General features: G+C 44.1%; 1 protein-coding gene across 3 annotated transcripts in view; it reads right to left on the bottom strand.

Annotated features, from left to right (window-relative positions):
- Window positions 1-12,741: 12,741 nt before the first annotated feature.
- LOC106815465 (ubiquitin-conjugating enzyme E2Q-like protein 1) overlaps window positions 12,742-22,053 on the bottom strand; it is a 12,491-nt gene continuing 3,179 nt past the window's right edge. For all 3 annotated transcript variants that reach the window (XM_014819927.1, XM_014819926.1, XM_014819928.1), the window contains exon 2: window positions 12,742-16,533. In XM_014819927.1, the coding sequence (XP_014675413.1) occupies window positions 15,677-16,486 (810 nt within the window). In that variant the 5' untranslated portion in view covers window positions 16,487-16,533 and the 3' untranslated portion in view covers window positions 12,742-15,676. The remainder of the gene's footprint in view (window positions 16,534-22,053) is intronic.

The raw sequence follows: 22,053 nt of genomic DNA, 5'->3' as shown, positions 1-22,053 counted from the left end.
CGCACATTTAAGACCACGTAGATTTCGCTGCCTGGCAGATGAACTCAACAGAAGCAGCGAATGATTGGGAAAGTTCGGGTTACGGAAAATCAACAGTGAAGGTGAGGTGGAACACTGGCCGCTCCCGCCTTCTCGTGAGTTCACATTTCTTATTAAGGAAAGATGCTCGGCAATTCCACAGGTACCTCGAGCATATCAGTAATGAAATGATGATAAATAAACAAAAACTGTGTGTCTTTATTTGAGTTTGTGCTCAGTGGCGTGCGTGCGGCGAGATAGTTTGTTGCGGAGGAGTAACGGCTTTTGCGTAGAATTATTGGGAGATAGAGAGTAAGTAAACATTGAGACGTTGATAGTGAATACAATTTGTGTATTTATTTACCATCATATTATCAAGAGCTAATAATACCTTAGGAATTATAAGCTCTTGATATTATCAGGAGTGAATAATAATAGATCGATTATGATTCACTCCTGATATTATTATTGAAACGTCCAAAATGCCTGACAGGTGGGTAATTCTGCTACAGAGCTCGGTGCGTGACGAAGCACTTCGTATTTCGTTCGTGCGCGTGCGCATCGCGTGTTTTCATCGCGGTTGTTTGATACTGAGCCGCAGCGGTTGGCGGTTCACGCGTCGTGCTATTCGTGTGCTACACGGATAACGCGGGCGTATCGATCGACGTGTGGCGCCACGACGCAGCGGAGTTTTTCAGTTTTTCCTCGGCGTCCTGCCGCCACATGAGATGCAGCCACACACGCGCGCGCGCGCGCGACAGACTAGCCAAGATTTGTGCGTCTGCTCTTCCTTCTGCGCGTTATTATTATACCGAAATCGATTAATTCGGAACTGGTGTTGTGAGCGCGCCCTGTTACACTCCCAGACCTATGACTTGATCAGTTGTGATAGGCGAGCGCGATACCGATGTTTTACATTGAAAGGGTAAAGGTCAAGCAGGACACACTGCAACGACAACAACCACCGTAACGCTTGACGCCATTTGGAAAATTAGAAACTATCGCTTCGTCAACTAACTCACTTCATCAAATCATTTTGTCGCAATCGGTCATCTGTCTCTGACTGTTGTTTTCGCAATGTTGCATTGCAGCGACCGCATTAAAATAAACGACGATTATCGACCTTTGATTGGCTAATTTAGCTTAAATTTCGTTTTGCTAGATGTCACTAAGTGTGGGGAGGGGCTAAACTGATGGCCCCAACCCTCTTCGACCCATTGGTTATTCTCGGTGATTGGAAGTCACATTAGGGCCAGCTTGCTACGAAAGACGCTGGGAGTAGATATCATATTCATGATTCAACTACGCACGCACGCTATTTAATACAGATGGTAATTAGCAACGTCCAGTGACGGCCTAGTCCACAGCACAGCCGCTGATAGCGGTAGATCGTTATTCCTAGCGAAATAAATCCGACTGTTTATTCTAGATTCGTTTTTTTCGTAATTCCTTACTGAAATAATAATCTTTAGTAATGTGTGACACTGAAACCTTCTCGGCTGCTATTCGCAGTGTCGATCTAGTTGTCTGATACGTTCTGATACGTCTGATAGTTCTCTGTCGATTACGAGAATGTTTCGCCTGAGCTCTTACACACACACACACGCGATAACGACAAAAATATTTAGGATCGTTTCTAATTTCTAGCGACATAGTCGTGCGACATTGTATAAAAATCCCGCAATATCCGTAAATAATGTTTCATCGGCATGTGAAAAAAAACTTCTTAGCGGATATTGGGCTGCTCTGCTGTCTTTGGATTGCAATAGCGGCTCTAGAACAAACCGTCTTGTGCGCTCGATGAAATTTCGTGTTATAAGATCTTCGACTTTGACGTGAAACGTTACGGTTGGTCGTTTGTCGCTGCAGTGAGTTTTTACCTTAGCGTGCGCGCGGGTATGTTTTAAACATTGGGAATTGCGGCTCCCCGTCATTTTAGCTAGACGTGATGCGGCCATGATGCCGAGGCGCGCCGAGGATTGCACTTTGTGTCTTCCAATCACAGCCGACACCGCACCAGTCTTTTATATTTTTAAAGGTGTGGACCCATTGGACCACCAAATCGCCGATCTCAGGAACTAGGGCATTCTGCTAGGCTAGAACGGTTTCCTACGATAGAGTTTGGCACAAATACGAAAATAACACGCTGTTTAGGCAGCTGCGCTGCTACCTTCTGTTGCATTTCCGCATCTCCGTAATCAGAATAAGCCCCGCCTTCTTCGTTGATGGGCATGAATGGGGCGTCAACGACGTGCCCCGTTACTGCGTGTAGGTGTTTGTCGAGACTGTTTGCTTTTCGTAAATAATGAAAGGCCTGGCCGATGTATTTCGCATCGAAGTGGAAAAATTTGGCATTTTTACCCGCTTTCGGAATTGAACGAGTGCGTCATTCATTGAACATTGAAGTTTTTTTTTAAATTAAATAATTCCGAAAATCCCTAACCGCGCTACTCGATTGTTTTAGCCAATGAACGTAGCTGTGTGTGTGACGTCTTGCCCGCGCGCTTTGTGCTTGGCTTAGCGGGCCTCGAAATGGATTTCGGAGGCAGGCACCTCGCAACACGCGTGTTTGTTTACATATAGCTTTGTGATATCAGGATGGGCGGTGTCGGGAATTCTGCGATGATAACCTCGTAATTTCTCAGAATTTCTTAAGGTGCATGGAATATTTTACCAATTGAGTGGTGTCAGTTAATCACGGATATGTTACAAGTAAGTACTAATCGTATATGTTTCACATACGTTCACCTATTTTACACACAGGCGGTCGATCATTGTGAAAAATTGTGTGAATATTTATTTTTATTAATACGTTCCAAGTGCGTGTGCTTTCAACAGTCTTGTACGTCAATGCACGTGCGTCAAGAGCCACAAACTCAACACAATTTCATCTCTGTTATTGTTTACGCCTGAATGCGTGATTGATCAGGGAGGGGGTGCATGTATAAGAGGGAGACATTTTCTTTGGGGTTCCGAAAAACACAATTCCACTTGACCCCCAACAAGCCCTTTGACTGAATAGTCAAGAAATTTAAAGGTCTGTATATTGCTCTTCTTTAGCCGCCGATAGTTCTTATTTAGAACAAAGTCTTCATTGTTATCTTCTAAAACTACAGACCATCCGCTGACCGCTGTGGAGACGTGCGCCGGGTCTCGAATTTGGCACACGTCTCCACTGCGGACAGCGCTTCATACTTGAACATCCCCGCGGTCGCGTGCGCATATCCCGCGGAACTGCGCGTCTCATCCGCGCGCAGCGCTCAGGATCAACAGCAAAGCTGTGCCACGCAATCTTGTATCATGTCTCTCTGGATGAATTTCTCTGTATCAGTGAATGCGCTTGCGATTGATACGTTGTGATGATTCTAGTTTATTTGAACTGCGGGCAGTCAGTGTAAAAGACGTAAAAGGCGATATGTGTCGCATATATCCTACTCGCATATGTGTTATTTACTTTTCGTTGTGCTAACGAGCAAAGTGCAGATTTTAAACGCCGTTAAAGCTATAGGCCGTTATAGATAAGTTTGGCTGATGTGTGTTTTGTGCTTTGGGGAGTTGGTTACTGTGGCTGGGGATCACATTTTTCAGTAATTTATATATTTAATTATTTCGAAGCATGTAAAATGCATCTATTAACACTCTCGACTTCGGTGTAAGACGTTAATTATTGCATGTTAAAAAATATATGACTATTTATCCAATTACTTTGTTATTAGTATTATTTAGTTATTTTAGTATGTCTTGTTCTCTATTGCTTTCTTTCCGCCCTCTCTCTCTCTCTCTCTCTTCACACTCCACCCGCTTCCATGCCCACATTTTTCCTTGTTCTCAATCTCTTTCTCCCTTCGTGTCTCTCCTCCATCTCACCCTCTCCTATTTTGTAGTAGTAGTACAGTATTCGGTACAGTATTATGAAATAACTTTATTTTACACCCATAATTCATTATTCGTGCTCGTGGATTGTTTTATGTGTATTGATTTTCAAATACTAGTACCGTTCTGAAAAAACGAGTTCGTCAGCCTGTGACGGGCAGTACGCCTGATCCTGGCAGGTTCTGGTCGTAGCCCGTTATTCCGCGTCGTCGTCGGCGATTTTGCCGTCGTTATCATCGGCTGCATGCACATCTTCGCGAAAATTAGCATCGATCGACCGGTCTCCGCGACTGCTGAACTGTTCCAGACCGTCTCGGCTGCACGGTGCACCGTCTATATAGTTAGTTGCTTGTCACCGTTACTCTCCTCACCGTCAGTTATATATATCATAGCAAGAGTCCATAATAGACGATTTTCTATTATGGACTCTTGATCATATATATCAGTAATATTTCCAGCTAAACGTCATCTGAGATAGCTCTACCCGTGTAGCTGTTCCTGTTACATGTGTGCAGTAAGGCTACACGGGTAGTACTGCGTCTGTGCATCCTAATCTACTACCAGCAGCCTCCCTCTCTCATCAAGAATGAGATGAATGATAACCATAACGCCAGAGAAGTTCATAATAGATCGATCTCTGCATTATTTTTAACTGCTTGTAATGTCCTGTGTAGGCAATTTAATATTAGATATAGAATTATATACATATTAGATATAGAAATGTAACTATTACAAAAGAGCTCAGGGGCAGGGGCAAGGGCAGTTTTTTCAGTAGTTAATTGTGTATTTTAGAATTATTATTTTCCTAAAAGCGATATAGCGAATTAACCAGATACCTAATTTAATTGTTATAATTAATTACACATCAACGCTACGATATTTGAACGGCGCCATGACCATCGCGACCGTGCTGCCACCCCAAAAAAGTTGCGTATTTGACAATTTATTTTGCAGGTTACAGACCGAGAGCTAATCACAAAAGTGCAATTATATTTATACCTAATGCTATTTAACCGAACGATATTCATTTTAGGGCAAATTTATCCATATTATAACTGAAACTATATGTCGTTTATAAGATATTACAATCCTTTTGCTTTTAAATTAATAAATAAGAAACACCCTCGGTCTTTAGCCCTTGGCTGAAAAGTGGTTTTGCGCAACTCATCAGATCGTGCGCTTTGAATGGCGCCACCGTCGTTGTAATCAAACTGTAGTCGTTAGTTTTAAAAAAAATTTTAATAATACTTATAATGGTGATTGAACCATGAAACTTTTTATGTAGCGTAATTTTAACCTAAATAATTTTTACCCTAACCCTAACCCTAAACTGAAAATAACCCTAGAACCTAGAGTAAACGATCCCTTTAAGATTGTGTTCAATAGCGTGAAACGCACGAGCGCCCTCTGGTAAGCTTGCGGTCGTTAGCCGGAGATGAGGTCACGAGTACGCGAGGCAGGAATGTAAGTGCAGGTGCGTTCTCAATGGCTGTTGTAAGATCAGAATTAAACTGAAAGGGGAAAAAGACCAAAAGAGCGAGAGAGAGACAAACAGCCAACCAGTGAAACAGACAGACAGACAGCCAGCCAGACAGACAGACAGACAGACAGACAATTGAGAAATATTCGCGCCTTATTAGTTATGTTCTTTTTATTTTTTATGCTTTTATTTTAATGTTCTATTGGGAGCCCCAATAGCGACTAGATTTGTTAGTTTTAGTCGTAAGCCGGACCTTCGCACTTCAATCCGCTTGGATAACCTGATCAAGCTCCGTGCAGCCATGCTGACGTAATCGAATATGCGTGCTATGCTGAGATTGCAGCTAGCGCGAACCGAAGAACTAATATACTGCAAACAACTTGAGTCGCACAGTTTTCCTAGTTGTTACGCGTAAAGCTGAAACGCACAAACGCTGAAAATATCGATTTCAAAGTGCCGTCAATCGAAGGTCTCTCACATTAGCACGCGATAAAAACAAGTGTATTTATGCGCGCAGCATCAATTTTGCCGTTCACCGTGCGCTCCCGCGGGAGTATCGGATGCAGACCTGTGACAAACAGATGAATAGCAGACGCGCGTTGCCAGCTCCCTCGAGCTTCTCCTTGACAACCGAGATCGTGTCTGCTATGACGCGTAACCTTGACCTTGAAATGCGCGAGCCCGATCGCGTCCCGGTCTCGCCCGCGGTGCTGCGTTCCAGTCACTCGGTTTCGCATCGGCAGACGATAATCAAGGCGTGGGAAAGTATTACATAGAATAGCTGGCGGAATTGATACAGACGGCGTGGCCACGCACCATGAAAACACGTGCACCTCGTCGATGTGAAAAGAACATGGCCTTTACTCGCAGCTAGCTAGTCTCGGATGACCAGGTCTTGCTCGTGCACTGTAATAACCAGGGTATAATTGGGTGTAGAAACGGAATATGGTATGTCGAATGTTACCCAGGCGTCTCCACAAAACCTCGCCCCCATACCTGCACCCACAAACCTACCCACTAACCTACGTGCTACTCCCCCAATTACATTAGGCATGTTCACACACAAGAAAAACCGCGATGCTAATCGCGATGGAAATACCGAGATAATTGTGTCGTTGTTCACACAGGCGGAAATATCTCGCTAATTGCCGAGCGGGATAATTCTATTAATCGAACTGCGCATGCTCACTACCGGAATGATGCTCACTGCGCATGCTCACTGCTCACTCGCTTGGAATGATGGGATAGAAAATACCGGGATTATTTGCGCGAGCATTCACACACGCAAATAATCGCGCTAATTCCAAATAATCGCAGTCAAAAGTGCGATTTGGAGCGCGATGCTGATCGCGATTATTAGTGAGATTATTGCGTTCACACTTGTAATAATCTCGGTATTTCGATCGCGATGCAAAAACCGGGATTTGCATCCCGCTAATTCGCGCCAGTGTGAACGCGCCTATTATCAGCATAACTATACCCGCGCTTGCGTCCACCACCCACCCACCCACTCACCACTCGAAACCCGCCCCCACATTATCCTCTCACCCTCTCACCACAGACCACACCTCTACACTCAAACCCCATCCTACTAATTTCGACAAATTTAGTATCATGTACCTGTCACTGTTAACATACATATTACTCTTAACTGCAGCATAAAAATTATTACGAGTTTCTGCCGTTATATGCTATAAAACAGTAAATGAACAGCAAACGTGCGCCTGCTAATTTGAGATTCGCGATAATGGTATTTTCAAACGCTTCCACAAAACAAGTGGACGTGTTACGCGACACAAATATTTATAGACTGGTACCTATCTCGAAATGTATGCAAAGGTAATTAACCTAGTGTAGAGACAGCGTTCCGGCAATTTCCGGTCAATGGCATTTCACGAGAGAAAAAATTACGCCCTAGTTTTGTTGACATATGTAAAAATATCTAATTTGAGATGCACATCGGTGCACATATTGGTGAAAACAATGATGTGCGAGTGTTCAGTGACATGTTAGTCTTACTATATATACATTTGGTGTTATGCAAGGAGTGCCGGTTATAGTGTCAGAACGGTCGAGAAAATATGAAAAGTTTGGTAAAAACGTGAAAATCCTCGCTTTAACACCCAGCGTTTCATTAAGATCTCGTCCTACACACGTACGGCAGGAATGATGGGTCGTCGCAGTACATCAGCCATTCGCCCTCACCACCGATGGATCGATCGCCGAACGCACAAGGAGCCAATTTCGGGTTTAGCAACGCGTCAGTCCGCCGTCGTCATCGTCGTCGCCGCCGCCGTCGGTTCAGCCGAGCTGCTGTAGCGTTGATGTGATTGCGGTGACGACGTTAACGAAGCTTAACGTTTTATACGTGCACACGCTCCATTCTTCACACGAGTCTACGATCGCCGCCTGCTTGCCAGTGACAAGAATTACTTGGCGAGCTTTGCCCTTCGTCCTATTTTCGTTTTCAGTAGAAGGGGACGAGAAATAAAATTCGTTACTCCATACTTCATTGCTATTTATATGTAGAGAGAGTTACATTATAGTGTAATGTCTGTGCGTGCGTGCGTGCGTATGTGTGTCCATGCGTGCGTGCGTGCGTGTGTCCATGCGTGCGTGTGTGCGTACGTGCGTGTGTGTGTGTGTGTGCGTGTGTGCGTTCGTGCGTGTGTGCGTTCGTGCGTGCGTGCGTGTGTATGTGAGTGTGTGAACATGCATGCGTGCGGGGAGATATATGGAGGGTGAGAGAGATGGGAGAGGAAAAGAAAAAGAGAGTGGGAGAGAGGGGGGGAGGGAATAAGGAAAGGATATTCCTATTTCGCAGAATTGTATGTTTAACGTGAAATTGCGCCTAGCGTGTTGGGCGCATTCGCGATGTTTCCTGTCCGCAGCCGGTGCGCATACTCGTTGCAGGAAATGAGGGCCACAATGTTTACTATATACACGACATCAACGAATTAACGCCGATGTCAAACGATGACCCAATATAGTGTAAAAGGCGCAATTGTGCGCCGATTTCTATAGGCTTGCGCGCGCAAAACTCCTAAACTCATTCGTCAACAGTGCAGGGTGTGCGGTCGCAGAGAGATCGATATAGACATGTAGTTCGTGGGGTTTGACGACCGGCCATAGCATGAAAATGTGTGGAGAGACTGACAAGTATATTATTGTATCCCCCGAACGAAGTTCGTGGGGATACTATGAGTTTGGCCTCGTCGCGCCGCCGCCGCCGCCGCCGCCGCCGCCGCCGCCGCCGCCGCCGCCGCCGCCGCCGCCGCCGCCGCCGCCGCCGCCGCCGCCGCCACCGCCACCGCCGCCGCCGCAGAGATTTTATTGTGAGCGCTCTACCGGCTGCAGTTCTTCTCGGATTATCATTAAATTTCGCATGAAGGTGCGTTATCGTAAAGCGAAGACGCCAATCGTTTTTGGTGTGGGCGGAGTCATCGTTGCCATGGTAACAACATTTTTTGTCGAAATATTCTAGAACCTGTAACTTCTGCAGTTTTTACCCGCTTTACCATGACGCACCTTGGCATCTTGGGGAGAAGGTGTGCATAGTACCAAAACCAGGTCACTGCGACCTTTATTTCACCTTTACCTTGACCTTGATCATATTTCCCTTCCGCTCTCTAACTCAGCCCCTAATTGACCTAGCGCGACCAAACTTGGTATGCTTACACATCTTGGGGAGAAGGTCTGTCGCATACCAAAACCACCACTGCCCTTGACCTTAGTTTGACCTTGACCGTTGACTTACATTTCCTCTTCGGCCTCCTAGGATAACCAGATTTCATATACTTGCACATCTGAGGCAGACCAGAACTTTGTCTAACAAACCTTTGTCTTTGTGACTTATTTAACTTTACCTGCCTTCTACGTCCTTGCAGAGATATTCCATTCATACTAGATCACGGGGGATACATGTAGTTGGCGACAATTGCTCGTTTCTAGTTTTTATGGCCTATGGCGTTTTCCAACCAAATGTAGCTACTAAGGCTGTGACTCTAGTGAGTCACATATCAACGTCAGCTCAGAATTCCGTTATTTTACTCGATGCATTTCGCAAGCATGCAGCTTAGCACGTTCTCGCATACGTCGCTCAATTAGATTCTAAGAGAAATAGAAAATCCTCGCGCATGAAAAACATCTTGAAATCTCCCATTTAAAGTTAAATCGGCAGCTAGGCGAAGCCTCGCGTATCGCGGCATTGATCGATAGTTAGAATATTAGTTCTCTGCTATTAGAAACACAGTATGTTCATACCAAGGCCAGCGAGCTTCTAGCTAAATATATGATGCAACAACGTATAATTATGCGCACCTATTTTGAGGTAAGAACAATGCGGTTGACCATCTCTCACCCGAATGTCATAATGGTGCATAGGAGACGGAGAGCACGAAAGAGAGAACAGGGTCGAGAGAGAGCGCGCGCGATGGAGCGAGTAAGTGAGAGGGAGAGGGAGAATAGAAGATCAGAGATGAAAGAAAGATCGAGAGACGTATATAGAATGGCCGCAGTGGCGTAACCAGGATTTTTTAACAGGAGGGGCTAAAAACAGCGAACTGCGCAAAATAGTGGATGACTTAATATTTTAATGGTTCCTCCGCCTCCCTCTCCACACCCTACGCTCCCCCCCCCCACCTCTCAGCTCTGCAATCTTTGTTTTGGGCGCCGTGCAAACAGGCGACATTTTTGTTCGTTGTTCTCTGCTAGATATGTAACTGTTCAGTGGCCGATTCAGGATTTCAAGGATGGGGGTGAAAAACAGGCGGGGGTTCTTGGGGTCCTCCCCCAGAAAATTTTTAAAATGTAGATCGCAGGAGATGGTATTTGAGGCACTTTTGAGTACATGTACAGCCTTCATTCTGACTACGACAATTCTCTTTTTAGTAGAACAATTCTTCTTCTTCTTTTTTTTCACTTTCGGATCAACAGGGGGGCCATGGCCCCATTACCCCCCCCCCTAACTACGCCACTGAATGGCCGCACGTTATATAGAGAGCGAGAGCGAATTAAGCGACGGCTAGCTTTCGTGCATGCGTGCTGTACAATAACATGGAAGGTGGAAAAGAGGGAGGTGAGTGGCGAGAGCAGGGGCGAGTCAAAGGAAGAAAGAAGATTGTAGGTATGTAATGCAGAGCGACATTCAGGCTAACTGGGTCAGGGTCGCTCGCTCTTCGGGGCAGTAGCTATATAACAGGTGGTTCTTCAGGTGACTTCGCATAAGCATGGGTAAAAACACCAGCATATAAGGCTGGTGATTGATGATGATGATGATGATGATGATGATGATGATGATGATGATGATGATGATGATGATGATGATGATGCGGACGATGCGTGCCATCGCGGGGTACCCATTTCTTCACTCACATGCTGTATGGTCCACAGATATATAACGCAATTTGAACGAACGACGCCGAAAGTAACGTAAGCACATTTATATCGATAACTGTCATAACTATATCGATGTTTACATAACAAGCGAAAGCTGAGATCAATGCCCATCTAGCCACATGCGTAGACATACATTAAATGAATATATGTAGTGCTCGTGCACCCTGCATGTTATTAATGACGTGGTGTTTGGTTCTTCACAAACAGCTGTTTGGTTTCACAGATATTACCAATTTCACTCGGCAAACGTATTAGCACGCATCGTACCGGATCTGCCAGATAATAATAGTCGTATAAAAGATGTAAAAAATAAAGTATAAAATATAATAACCGATTTTTTTTAACCATAATCATGCAGGAGTACATTAACACTTGCTAGTGTACTCCTACGATCAGGAAAGCTACTTCGTTCATAATTTCGAAATTATTTGACGACACCTGTACACGTCGTCATGACAACAGTTGCTAAGAAGACTCCGATACGCACGCTATCAGCAGAGATGCAGAGAGTGCCTGAGTGGGTTTCCTCTTTCTTTTGATTAAGAGACCGAATCCCACCAGATACAGTAATCAGACTGTTGCCGAGTACAAATTCAAAGCCGTGGTAATTGGAAAATCGAGACAAGATGAATAGCGACAAATGATGAGTAAGGAGAGATCGGGAAGGCAGCCTGAAGGGTTGGGGAATTTGGAGAGGGTGGGAGCGGACGAGGGCATCATGATCCTTCATTTCTAACTTCGGGCTGGATAAATCTGTTTCAAAACGAGAAACGTATATACGATACAGACCATTAAATGTAGACTATATCAGGGGCGTGTACAGGGGGGGGGTCCAGGGGGTCCGGACCCCCACCCCCCTGCTCGCGCAGAAAACGCATCTAAGGGGGTCTAATTTCAAAAAATTTCTGGGGGAGGGACCCCCCATTCGCGTGCTCGCAAGTTTGGGTTACGGTTAGACCCCCCCCCCTGGTACAAATCCTGTACACGCCCCTGTATATGTCAATGCCAAGCAGAAAGAAAACAAAGCAAAATGATTGCAAACATCGCATATAATTCATTGACACAATGTATAGTGCTGAATAAATACCAAGTTATGTAAGGAATCAATATTCATAATTATAAGATGAAATACGCATGCTTACTTGCTATTTAATTCAGTCACCTTTTACATGATACTTCCCTCATAAGTAATACAAGCATAACATAAGTATCTGAAAGCATAAAAATTCAATTTATGTCTACATATATATTACATCGAGCGATCGAAATAAGTGAGTGAAAGAGGAGTAAATGAACTCGAGCAATAAAAGCTGGATAAAGAAAGCCATATAATGGATAGGGTACATAGCGGAAAGTAAGGAGTAGGACACCACAAAATGGTGAGGGCTAACCAGTGGCGTAGCCAGGATTTTTTAATAGGGGGGCCCAAAAACGGCGAACTGCGCAAAGTAATGGATGTCTTAAAATTTTAATGGTTCCTCCGCCTGCCTCTTCACACCGTACGCTCCCCCACGTCTCAGCTCTGCAATCTTTGTTTCGGGCGCCATGCAAAAAGGCGGGGGGTATGGGGGTCCTCCCCCAGAAAAATTTGAAAATGTAGATCGCAGGAGATGGTATTTGAGGCACTTTTGAGTACACGTACAGCCTTCATTCTGACTACGACAATTCTCTTTCTAGTAAAACAATTCTTCTTCTTTTTTTATACTTTCGGATCAACAGGGGGGGTGGCATGGCCACTGGGGCTAACGAAAGATTGGATATAGGGACAGAGGAAATAGGGGGAAATATGGTTGAGTTGGATGGGGGGCACGAGGTGGAGGAGAAAGGGGGCAATATAAATGTGGCGGCAGACAGGATCGAGGTAATTACAAAGCGCACGAAGAGTAGGAAGGCATAATCAGCGGAGTTTTTTTCTATTAAAAGACATTATTTATGATTATTACGATTGAAGAAAATTCCCAATATAACGAATGTGGAGTATTTCTACATGAAATCACTTTATTTGTCGAAATCATGGAATGAAACGACAAGGTACAATGACTGTACACATATGTCAGTTAGAACAAAGTATACGTAGATTGATCTCGCCGCGGTATAACCGGCTGTCACATTAGCTAGATACAAGTAAATTTAGCGCAGTAGATCTCGACATTAATAAATAACGCTCCTCTAAATTCTCCTGCCTTTAATCTCATATCTTCACATCGCGTGAGACGGCTGTTCTCCCTATGTCTTGTAGCAAAATTTCTATCAATCAGACATTTCATAAATCGAGACGACTTTCATCCTCACCCAAGGTACACTAACGAAATTATACAGATTGGGATTAAGGACGAAGGCGGTGTAATTCGCAGAAGGCGGTAAATCGCAGAAAGACGACTGTGGGATTGTCAGCCCGTGCGCCGATACCGAACGTCTCCCAAACTCCGCGCGACTCTCCCTCCTACATGCTCCAAACATGCCAGCGCGATCGACTTTACAGTGAGAATTCGCTTACAATAACATCTCGAGCTTTATTTCACAGGAAATTCCTCTAGCGTAACTTGATTAAATTCTTTCCCCGCAACGAGGCAGGCGGGAAGTGTCTATGTGCGGTTCTTGTCACTATACATGCGGGGAACTTCTCTCGGAATGTTCGGTTATCGGAAGAAGCCAGCCGTGAACCCTACACGTGCGCGGGAACAGTAACCAACCACATACCGTGCCTTGCCGACCTACGACGTACTACACATCATAGCAATTTCACATTCTGGAACGCCATGTGTGTGAGTGTCAGCCGATATTTCTGCGAGCACAGACAATGTATAGTACCGAGGGGTAATTTACTCCACTCGCTATATGGCTCAGACCATGGTTAGTTTGAAGTAGGTGGACTGAACCGGACTTAAGTATGGTAATATCATTTTACAAAGGTCTGTTAATCACGTGCCCCTTTATAAGAGGCTTCGATCTACGTAGTAATCTCGGAGGTATTAATATTTCGGTAATAATCTCGGTACCGTATAAATATCCTCAAAGGAAAACATCCCGTCTGCTTGCATTGCACACATCTGACTATATCTATGATGCAATAAAAAATGTATTACAAAAACATGTATTCGCAATGAATCGGGATCGACGTAAATAAAACCTGTAATTATATTAAGCAAATAATGTTATCTCAATGTCACACATAGTACATGTTAAACACCGAGTATAGAAGTTCTTCACGTCACTAACATTATATATATATATATATATATACCTCTTTTGACCAACAGGATATCATTATTTCCATTAAATTGAAATTTTCGGCAACGTCAGGCGCCAGACAATTTTTGAAACGTGTTATTATACAGCTTCACAATCTCTGCAACTCTTTCGGCATTTAATTATCGGTATATATATATATATATATGCACACATTCTAGATATCAGAGGTCACGCCAGTTATTACATCAAATACATTTTGGAATGTCACAATTATACATGTCATGAAATTCTACTCTGATATACACAATATAATTACATTGTCGCTCTAATAATATATCTAATATATCTTTCATAATCCATTATTTACATATATGGTATATCTCGAAGATACGAACCCGACATTTTTAATGCACTATTTTGTTGTTGTTTTAACCCTAGTGTAAGCTATGATTCATTGGTACATTATAATAAAACTGTCGTTTTATTATAATATTATCATCAAAATAATTCATGTCGAACAAAATGTGTAGAAACACATACCCTGTACAGATGTTTTAGTCTATCATAGCTTTATAGGGTACTCAGGAAAGATAATATGTTCCTGCACGCAAAGCTTACAAGGTCATAAATAGTTTTCATTCCGATTGCACTGACCAAACGACCAAACCTTTGGAAATCTCTGAAGTAATACTGAACCTGAGGATGAAAACAAAAGGAAGTGACTGCTACCACGTTGCCTACATGTTGAAATTGCCCATAAACACATTTTAATCACATTGTATATAGACTTAGTAACAATGCATGTCATGACGTGCACCGTAGATTATCTATAGTTAGCCCTAAATTCTGCCCACTTGCTATGGTCGCCAGGCCTTTATGCCCTTTAATCTGAAAGTACGATTCGCAAACAGATAGAAACTAGCACAACCCTGATGTCGCAAACAAATAATAGAAAGAGCTAATAACGCATTATAGCAGGCAGTGACTATAATGGCACCAGGCTACCACTATCTACATCTATTGCATCCGAGTTTTCCTCAAAATCGATTAATTAAATGAAACCTGTTAAATGCTGTAATCAAACAGAAACACAAACCACGGCCATCAATTTAAAATCTTTAATGTTATAAACACGTCCTAAAAGTAGGAAGTGGGTAATTACGATTAAAAAAAGAAGATGTTCTCATTCCTTTTTGTTTCGTTTACTAACATGATAAACACGAATTCTCATGAGATTGTTACACTGTAGCAAGAACACTACGTGCATATATATATGTAAGTAGTAAAAAAATTCCAAAATTGGCAAAATTTATTTTAATGCTGCCTGCTTCAACTGTGAATGCTGATGTTGCACTGCCACCTATTCATGCTGCCAGCAGTACTTACGGCATGTAGTTGGCGCCAACAAACAATGCTACTAGTGGCACTTACAACGTAACCAGCAGTGCCACTCATACAGTGCTAGCAATGCCACCTGTCTAATCATTACCTCTAGCTTTGCAGCTAGTAGTGCCACATTTCTAACACCAACCCGTATGATGCTGGTCGCTCCATCGTCATTACACTCCCGATATCACCCATCTGATGCATTTGGCATCACCGGTGTCATGCTGAAGGACACCAGCTCGTGACCTCTACCGGCGCGACCCTGTTCAACACTAACCCATCCAAAATCGGTAGCGCCAACTATCCAAAGCTAGTAGCGCCACCTGTTATTCAGCCGTCGGATGCAGGCGGCGTCACCCAGCCATACTTGTCGTGGATCTTCAGCAGACTGCGGAACGCACTCTCGGCGGCGCGGCGGCTGTAAGGCTTGCGCGTCTTCTTCTCCTCGAGGCGGCCGTCTCCCTTCGCGAGGCTCGCCGCAAACTGCACGACGATCGCCTCGACCGTGTACGCGCTCGACCAGCCGCGCGGCGTCAGCAGCTCCATGCAGATGGCGCCATCGTCGAGCACGAAGCCGTTGCGGATGCGCGGCGCGACGACACGCATGAAGGGCGGCGCGAACGGGAAGTTCTCCGGGAAGGTGAGGCCGAGCTGGATGCTGGCGACGGCGTGCACGCGCATGTCGCGCGCGATCGCCGAGTCCGGGTCGAGGCCGCGCACGCGCACGCACCACTCGTACAGGCTGTCGTCGACCAGCTCGACGGAGAAGATGCCCTGCTCGCCCCACTGCTGCAGGTTGCGCAGCTCTTTCATGAGCCGCTTTGCGCGTACGCTTCCGCCGTGCGCGACCGCCGGCGCCACCTGCTCAACGGTGCTGCCCGTCTTGAGTGGGGCGGTCAGCGACCCCCACTTGGGGAGGTGCGTGCGCTCGGAGCTTCTGAGGACGGCGCGGGGAAGCGTGTGCTCGGCGGAGGGGTCGTCCGGATCCCGCGAGGAATCATCCGGTGAGTCGGACTTGCCGCGTCGCTTGCGAAGCTTCATGAGGAGGGCATCCATCCAGGTTGTGTTGCCGCTACCGCGCGGCTGTTCATCGGTGGTGTCTAGAGTTGCAGTTGGTTGCCTGCGGCTGCCTTCGTCCATCGGACGACGAGCGTTCCTGCTGGTGCACAGTCAAGCTCCTGGGCAACCTAGAATGAATGAGGATTTCCCAGGATATAGACAAACTATGGACACACAGTATGCTCACACAAACATCTTTCCAATTAAGTCTCCTCCCCAACCTGGACCTCTTTGCACGTGGATCTTCTCCCACATGGGGGCTCTCCCAAATGGACCTCTCTGCATGTGTACCGCCTCCCACATGGAGCCTCTCCCACCTCGACCTTCTATCTTGACTACCTACAACAAGCTTTCTGTCTCCCACGCGGACTTGCTCCGACGTGGACCTGCTCCCACACGAACGTCCTCACACCTAAACATCTTACTACATTGATGTCCTCCTACGTGAACCTGCGTTCACAGGGACCTTCTCCCTAATGGGCTTCATCCCAAACGGGCCCACCTGTACTTCTTCCTACATGGAACTCTCGCCATGTGGACCAACTCCTTCGTGAATCTCCTCCTAGCTAGATCCTTAGCCACGCTGATAGGGTCTATGTCCCCCAGGGTACTGCCGGAACGTACCCTGGGTACGGTCCGGTATACCGGAACGTACCCTGGTACTAAATACTACTAGTACTATCTAATATGCAGGACCGTACCTCGCCTACTCCACTAACGAGTCTAGGGAGTCGCCTACGCCTACTCCCCAACCCTAACCCTAACTCTAACCCTAACCCTAACACTAACTCTAACCATATCAGCTAGATAGTTACCAGGGTACGTTCCGGCAGTACCCTGGGGGACATAGACCCTATCAGCCTTAGCCACCGCCCGGACCCAGATGTCACTACCAGTCAACACAAAATTGTGTTCAACGTGTCTATGCATGCAAATTACATAGATTTAATCATAACATAATTCTGCTTGTGGAAACTTTGCTGCTCAATGTCTATAGCTACGTTGCAACTCGGGTCGATAGATTTCACTCTGTACAGTATATGCTAAATGTTTAGTTGATAACGTAGTGAGACAACACTCTGTTGATAAAAGAGCATGGTAGGCAATACATTAAAATTCACATCATATTATAGGGTTGACTATTGGACTTTGGAGTAGCTTTTGACTATTGCAACACTATCGCTATTGCTGCAACTACTAACGAAAGTAATAACTGTAGGGGGCCTATGCTCATCACTGTTGCAATAGTTTTGGAATATTATCAAACTAAGTTGATTACTTGATATATATGTTTACAACTAAATTACAAAGAATCGACTTCAAAAACTGAATCATTTACAAACAATAAACCGTATTGTATTTAAATACAAATGCAATAAAGTCAAACACACAGGATTTTCACTGCAAACTAACTAAAACAAGTGGATCGAGCCAAGATAAGTTATCGATATATCATATTGATATTTACTATTGATCTATTGTGAAATGCAAACTGTGCCGTCCAAAGGGGGGGGGGTGCGATGGGTGCGGTCGCACCCCCCTTTTTTCCAGAGTTTACCCCCGGGAATTCATGAGTAATTCATGATTGACTCATCACTCATGACTCAACCAAAATTATTTCCGAAATATTTGGTCATAAATTGTGTGCAAAAATGCTCCAAAACAAGGCTCAGATTGCACCACAGAACATCTAAAACCCCTGAGCTTCCAGGGCCTTTTAAAGCGGACCCTGGACCCAGGCCGTGAGGGACCTCGCGGTCGTGATGTGCGCAAAGTAGCCCTACTCCTGTCACAGGGGCGTAGCCAGGGGGTTCGGACGAACCCCCCCGTGGGATCGGGAGTTCCGCTCAAATGTATACTTTTTTTAACCCTATTTCGTATTCCAAATACCGGTGGTGGTTAAGACAAATTAACAAAATTAGCATAAATGAAAAGTCCCGTCGATCCTCATTATTGATTGCTTTGCAGCATTATGCAGCACATTCATTCACCATGCACTATATAGCCATAATATTATTATTTTACTGGGTGGATAGTGGATACAAACATATACGTACACAAGTCCAGTTCGGATGACCATGCAGTTCTGCATAATTAAAAAGCAAAGGTCAACAGATTGCAGACAGTAACGAACAAACTACACGAGGCGTGGGTAGGACACGTTGTCACAATGTAACAATCAGTCCTTGAAATGGTCTGATTACGAGACTGCGCACTAACACGAGTGTCAGACGTAAGAGTTTTCACACTGCCAGATACGTACAAAATAAAAAAGTCCTGGAACACCCCTAATTATCTACGCTTCTAATCACAATGAAAACTAGTTCCTAGAAGCTCATTATAAGACTCATTAATTACAAGATAATTATGCAGTACACGTACACGTATCATTCCCACAGTATTGTGATAATACAGTGAGAAACAATTAATTTAGCATTGTGTAAAGTTATTATTTATTTCCATAAAATTAACCTTATCAAACCGGGTCAAAGTGAGAGTCACTAAATTAGTTTAAATTTAAGCTTTTATACAAATCAATGACAGCTAAATTGAGATTTAGGGATTTAAACTGATTTTATCATGAAATCGGGTCCAGAAGTCAGTTATGTGGTGAAAAGTTACTCAAAAACCGTTAGTTCATGTCTAAAAATACTATTTCAAAGTGCTGGGAAATCGTACCTGGAGCCATTAAATTTTCAAACAATTTCTAAAAGAGATCCCCATGCAAGACCCCCCTTCAGGTGCTACGCACTTAACGGCTCTATCGCTGCCGGCTTTGCCGCTAGCTCCTATGTTTCGATAGTACAGTATAGATAAGTTCCACTGCTGTAGTAATAAGAACCCCCCACCTTTTTTTAGCTGGCTACGCCTCTGAGTGTGTCAGGCCACCCCCCTTTTTGAAAAGCTGGCCAGGCCTGCTGTGTATGAGGGGGAACTTCGTAACAATGTCCCTGTTTTTTGATGTCTTTTAGTATGTCTATGATTCAGTCACCAACATCATAAAATTGAAGGCACTGTGGATGCACTGTCCCTCTTCCTACCCCATCCCTCCCCTGCCTCCCTCTGTTCGTTTGCCTCCTTCCTCCCTCTCTCCATTCCTCACTACCTCCCTCTGTCCCTCCTCCCTCATACGTGTCTGCATCTGCCCCACCTCTCTCTCTCTCGCATAACAATAGTTGAATTCTTCTAATAAGTCAATTTCACTGTTCGACTGTGCATGCTTAAAAATTGGTAACCATTTCGTAGCCTGGACATGGCTGACGGCTACCTACCTATTCTTCCACAGTAGAATAACCTAGGCAGCCAACGCTTACTTTGCAAAAGAGTAGTTATTGTTAAGTTTTCCTTAAACGTGTGAACTTGCTTAATTGTCTAGTGGATGCCGTATTAATTATTGTCACATGTGTAAATGGTATTGTACAAACTTGGATTGTGATGCTTATTTGCTTATACACACTATAGAAACCACTACCAGTACCAGGTGCTCAGCACTAGCACTCTCGCTAGCACTCTAGCTAGCACTAGCACCACTAGCAGATTGCTCAGTAGTTACGACGTCCCAAAATCCTACAAGCTTTAATTCCAAATAAGAAATGAGCTTAATCCTTGTGTACAATGATTCTAACAGAGTGACGCACTCCTCTGGGATGAGTTACACCTTGTGTCGGCTTTTGCCTTTGGACATCAATTATTGCCCACCACTTCCACCTCTGAGTAGTATAAACGGTTCTGTAATTTGCAACTGACACGTCACACAGTCTGGGCAGAGTAAGAGCCATGAGTGTAATGGCTATATTGCTCCGCTGAGGGGTGGCTTCTTCTATACTCAGCAACAGCTTCTTACAGAACTACAACTTGTATAATTAGACGAGGAGTATTTGTACGTATGCACATAATCCTACTTTGTGGAAAACCAACACAGATATCAACCATTTGTCTATGTATAGGGTTATAGTAGATTCCTCATGTGGCTACCCTACAAATCCTCACTGTCTCCCTTTGACGGTCATGAACCATTACCCTGATACATCCCAGCATTAATGCTTTATCGATGACTTCAGGAGCCAATGTACATTAGACAACAGTGGTATTATTATTGTACACGATGCAACTAGTTAGTGTCATGCAAGAGCTAAACAGACTAAAGCACAATGTTAATCCATGTGGTACATTAAAATATCATTTTGGTGAATGTTCCATTTTCATCATTAACGATACACAAAATTCTGTAGCATTGAACTGCAACGAGACATTTCTACAATACTCCCGAAACCATTAAGAGTAGTATTGCTTGTACAGCCTGATACAGTTGCGGTGGTATGCCGTTGCATAGCATACGGTATCCGCTGGGTCATGTATCTTTCTGCATGCACAATTCATACAGAATGTGCAGTTTAATTCTATAAAACAGTGATATATCATAATGCATTGTTGCCATTCTCTATGCGTGTTTGAATCGCTAATCGTGAGCTTTTCTTACGTTTTCTTACAATTTTCTTACTTTCCCCCAATAGCTGGATGAAAAAAAGAGCCTCGTAATTAAACAGCCTCAAGAAAGCATATATATGACTCTCACGTACATTCACAGATTAGGCACTTGGAAGGTACGTCTCAATAAAAAATTTTTTTTAATAAACACGAAATGTATTTACTATTTACTACCAGTACCAGTCTTAATGTTTCTCTACTCTATTTCGCCTATTATTGTCGATAACTTGCTGTAAATGCCGTTCAAATGCTCATCTGCAACACACAAGTACACCGCACACATGCCCTGTGCACAAACAACAAGAATAAAAGATCTTCTTGCTTCTTGATTCTCTTTTATTCTTGTTGTTTGTGCACAGGGCGTGCATGCAGTGTACTTGTGAGTTGCAGATGAGCATTTGAACGGCATTTACAGTAAGTTATCGACAATAATAGGCAAAATAGAGTAGAAAAACATTAAGACTTTGGTAGTAAATACATTTCGTGTTTATTTACCTTTTTTTATTGAGACGTTCCAATTGCCTGTGGATTAGATCAGTTGTTCAGAGCCAGAAATAAAACTATGGCAGTATCAAATAGCTCATCGAGCAGATTACAGTTGTGTTACAAGTATACCAAAAACAAGGTTATAATTAACGAAGTGGCTATATGCCGGGCAGCCGGGCACGGTCTTCGATTTCCTAAATGCCCGGCAGTTTTTAATTTTCGGTGATTTCTCAAGTAAACAGTGTACTACGTGATCCAAAGTATTCTACATTTGTTTAGAAATGTCAAGCGATTTTCCTTAGAGCTGTATATATATTCAAACTAGCCCCATTCTCCTAGCTTCGGATCACCGAGCGAACGAACTCGCAATCAACACTTAGAAAATATCCGACGGCTGCCGGGCACGGTCTTCGATTTCCTAAATGCCCGGCAGTTTTTAATTTTCGGTGAGTTCTCAAGTAAACAGTGTACTACGTGATCTAAAGCATTCTACATTTGTTTAGAAATGTCAAGCAATTTCGCGATGTTAAGCTGATGTTCGCGATGTTTTAGCGATGTTATTGTTAAGCGATTCGTTAGAGCTGTATATATTCGAACTAGCCTAATTCTCCTAGCTTCGGATCACTGAGCGAACGACACTTGGAAAATATCCGACGGCTGCCGGGCACGGTCTT

Source organism: Priapulus caudatus, unplaced genomic scaffold (assembly GCF_000485595.1).
Source record: "Priapulus caudatus unplaced genomic scaffold, Priapulus_caudatus-5.0.1 Scaffold1121, whole genome shotgun sequence".
NCBI classification, from domain to species: domain Eukaryota; kingdom Metazoa; phylum Priapulida; class Priapulimorpha; order Priapulimorphida; family Priapulidae; genus Priapulus; species Priapulus caudatus.
Note: the sequence above shows the minus strand (reverse complement) of the source record. Positions and strands in the feature narration are given on the sequence as shown.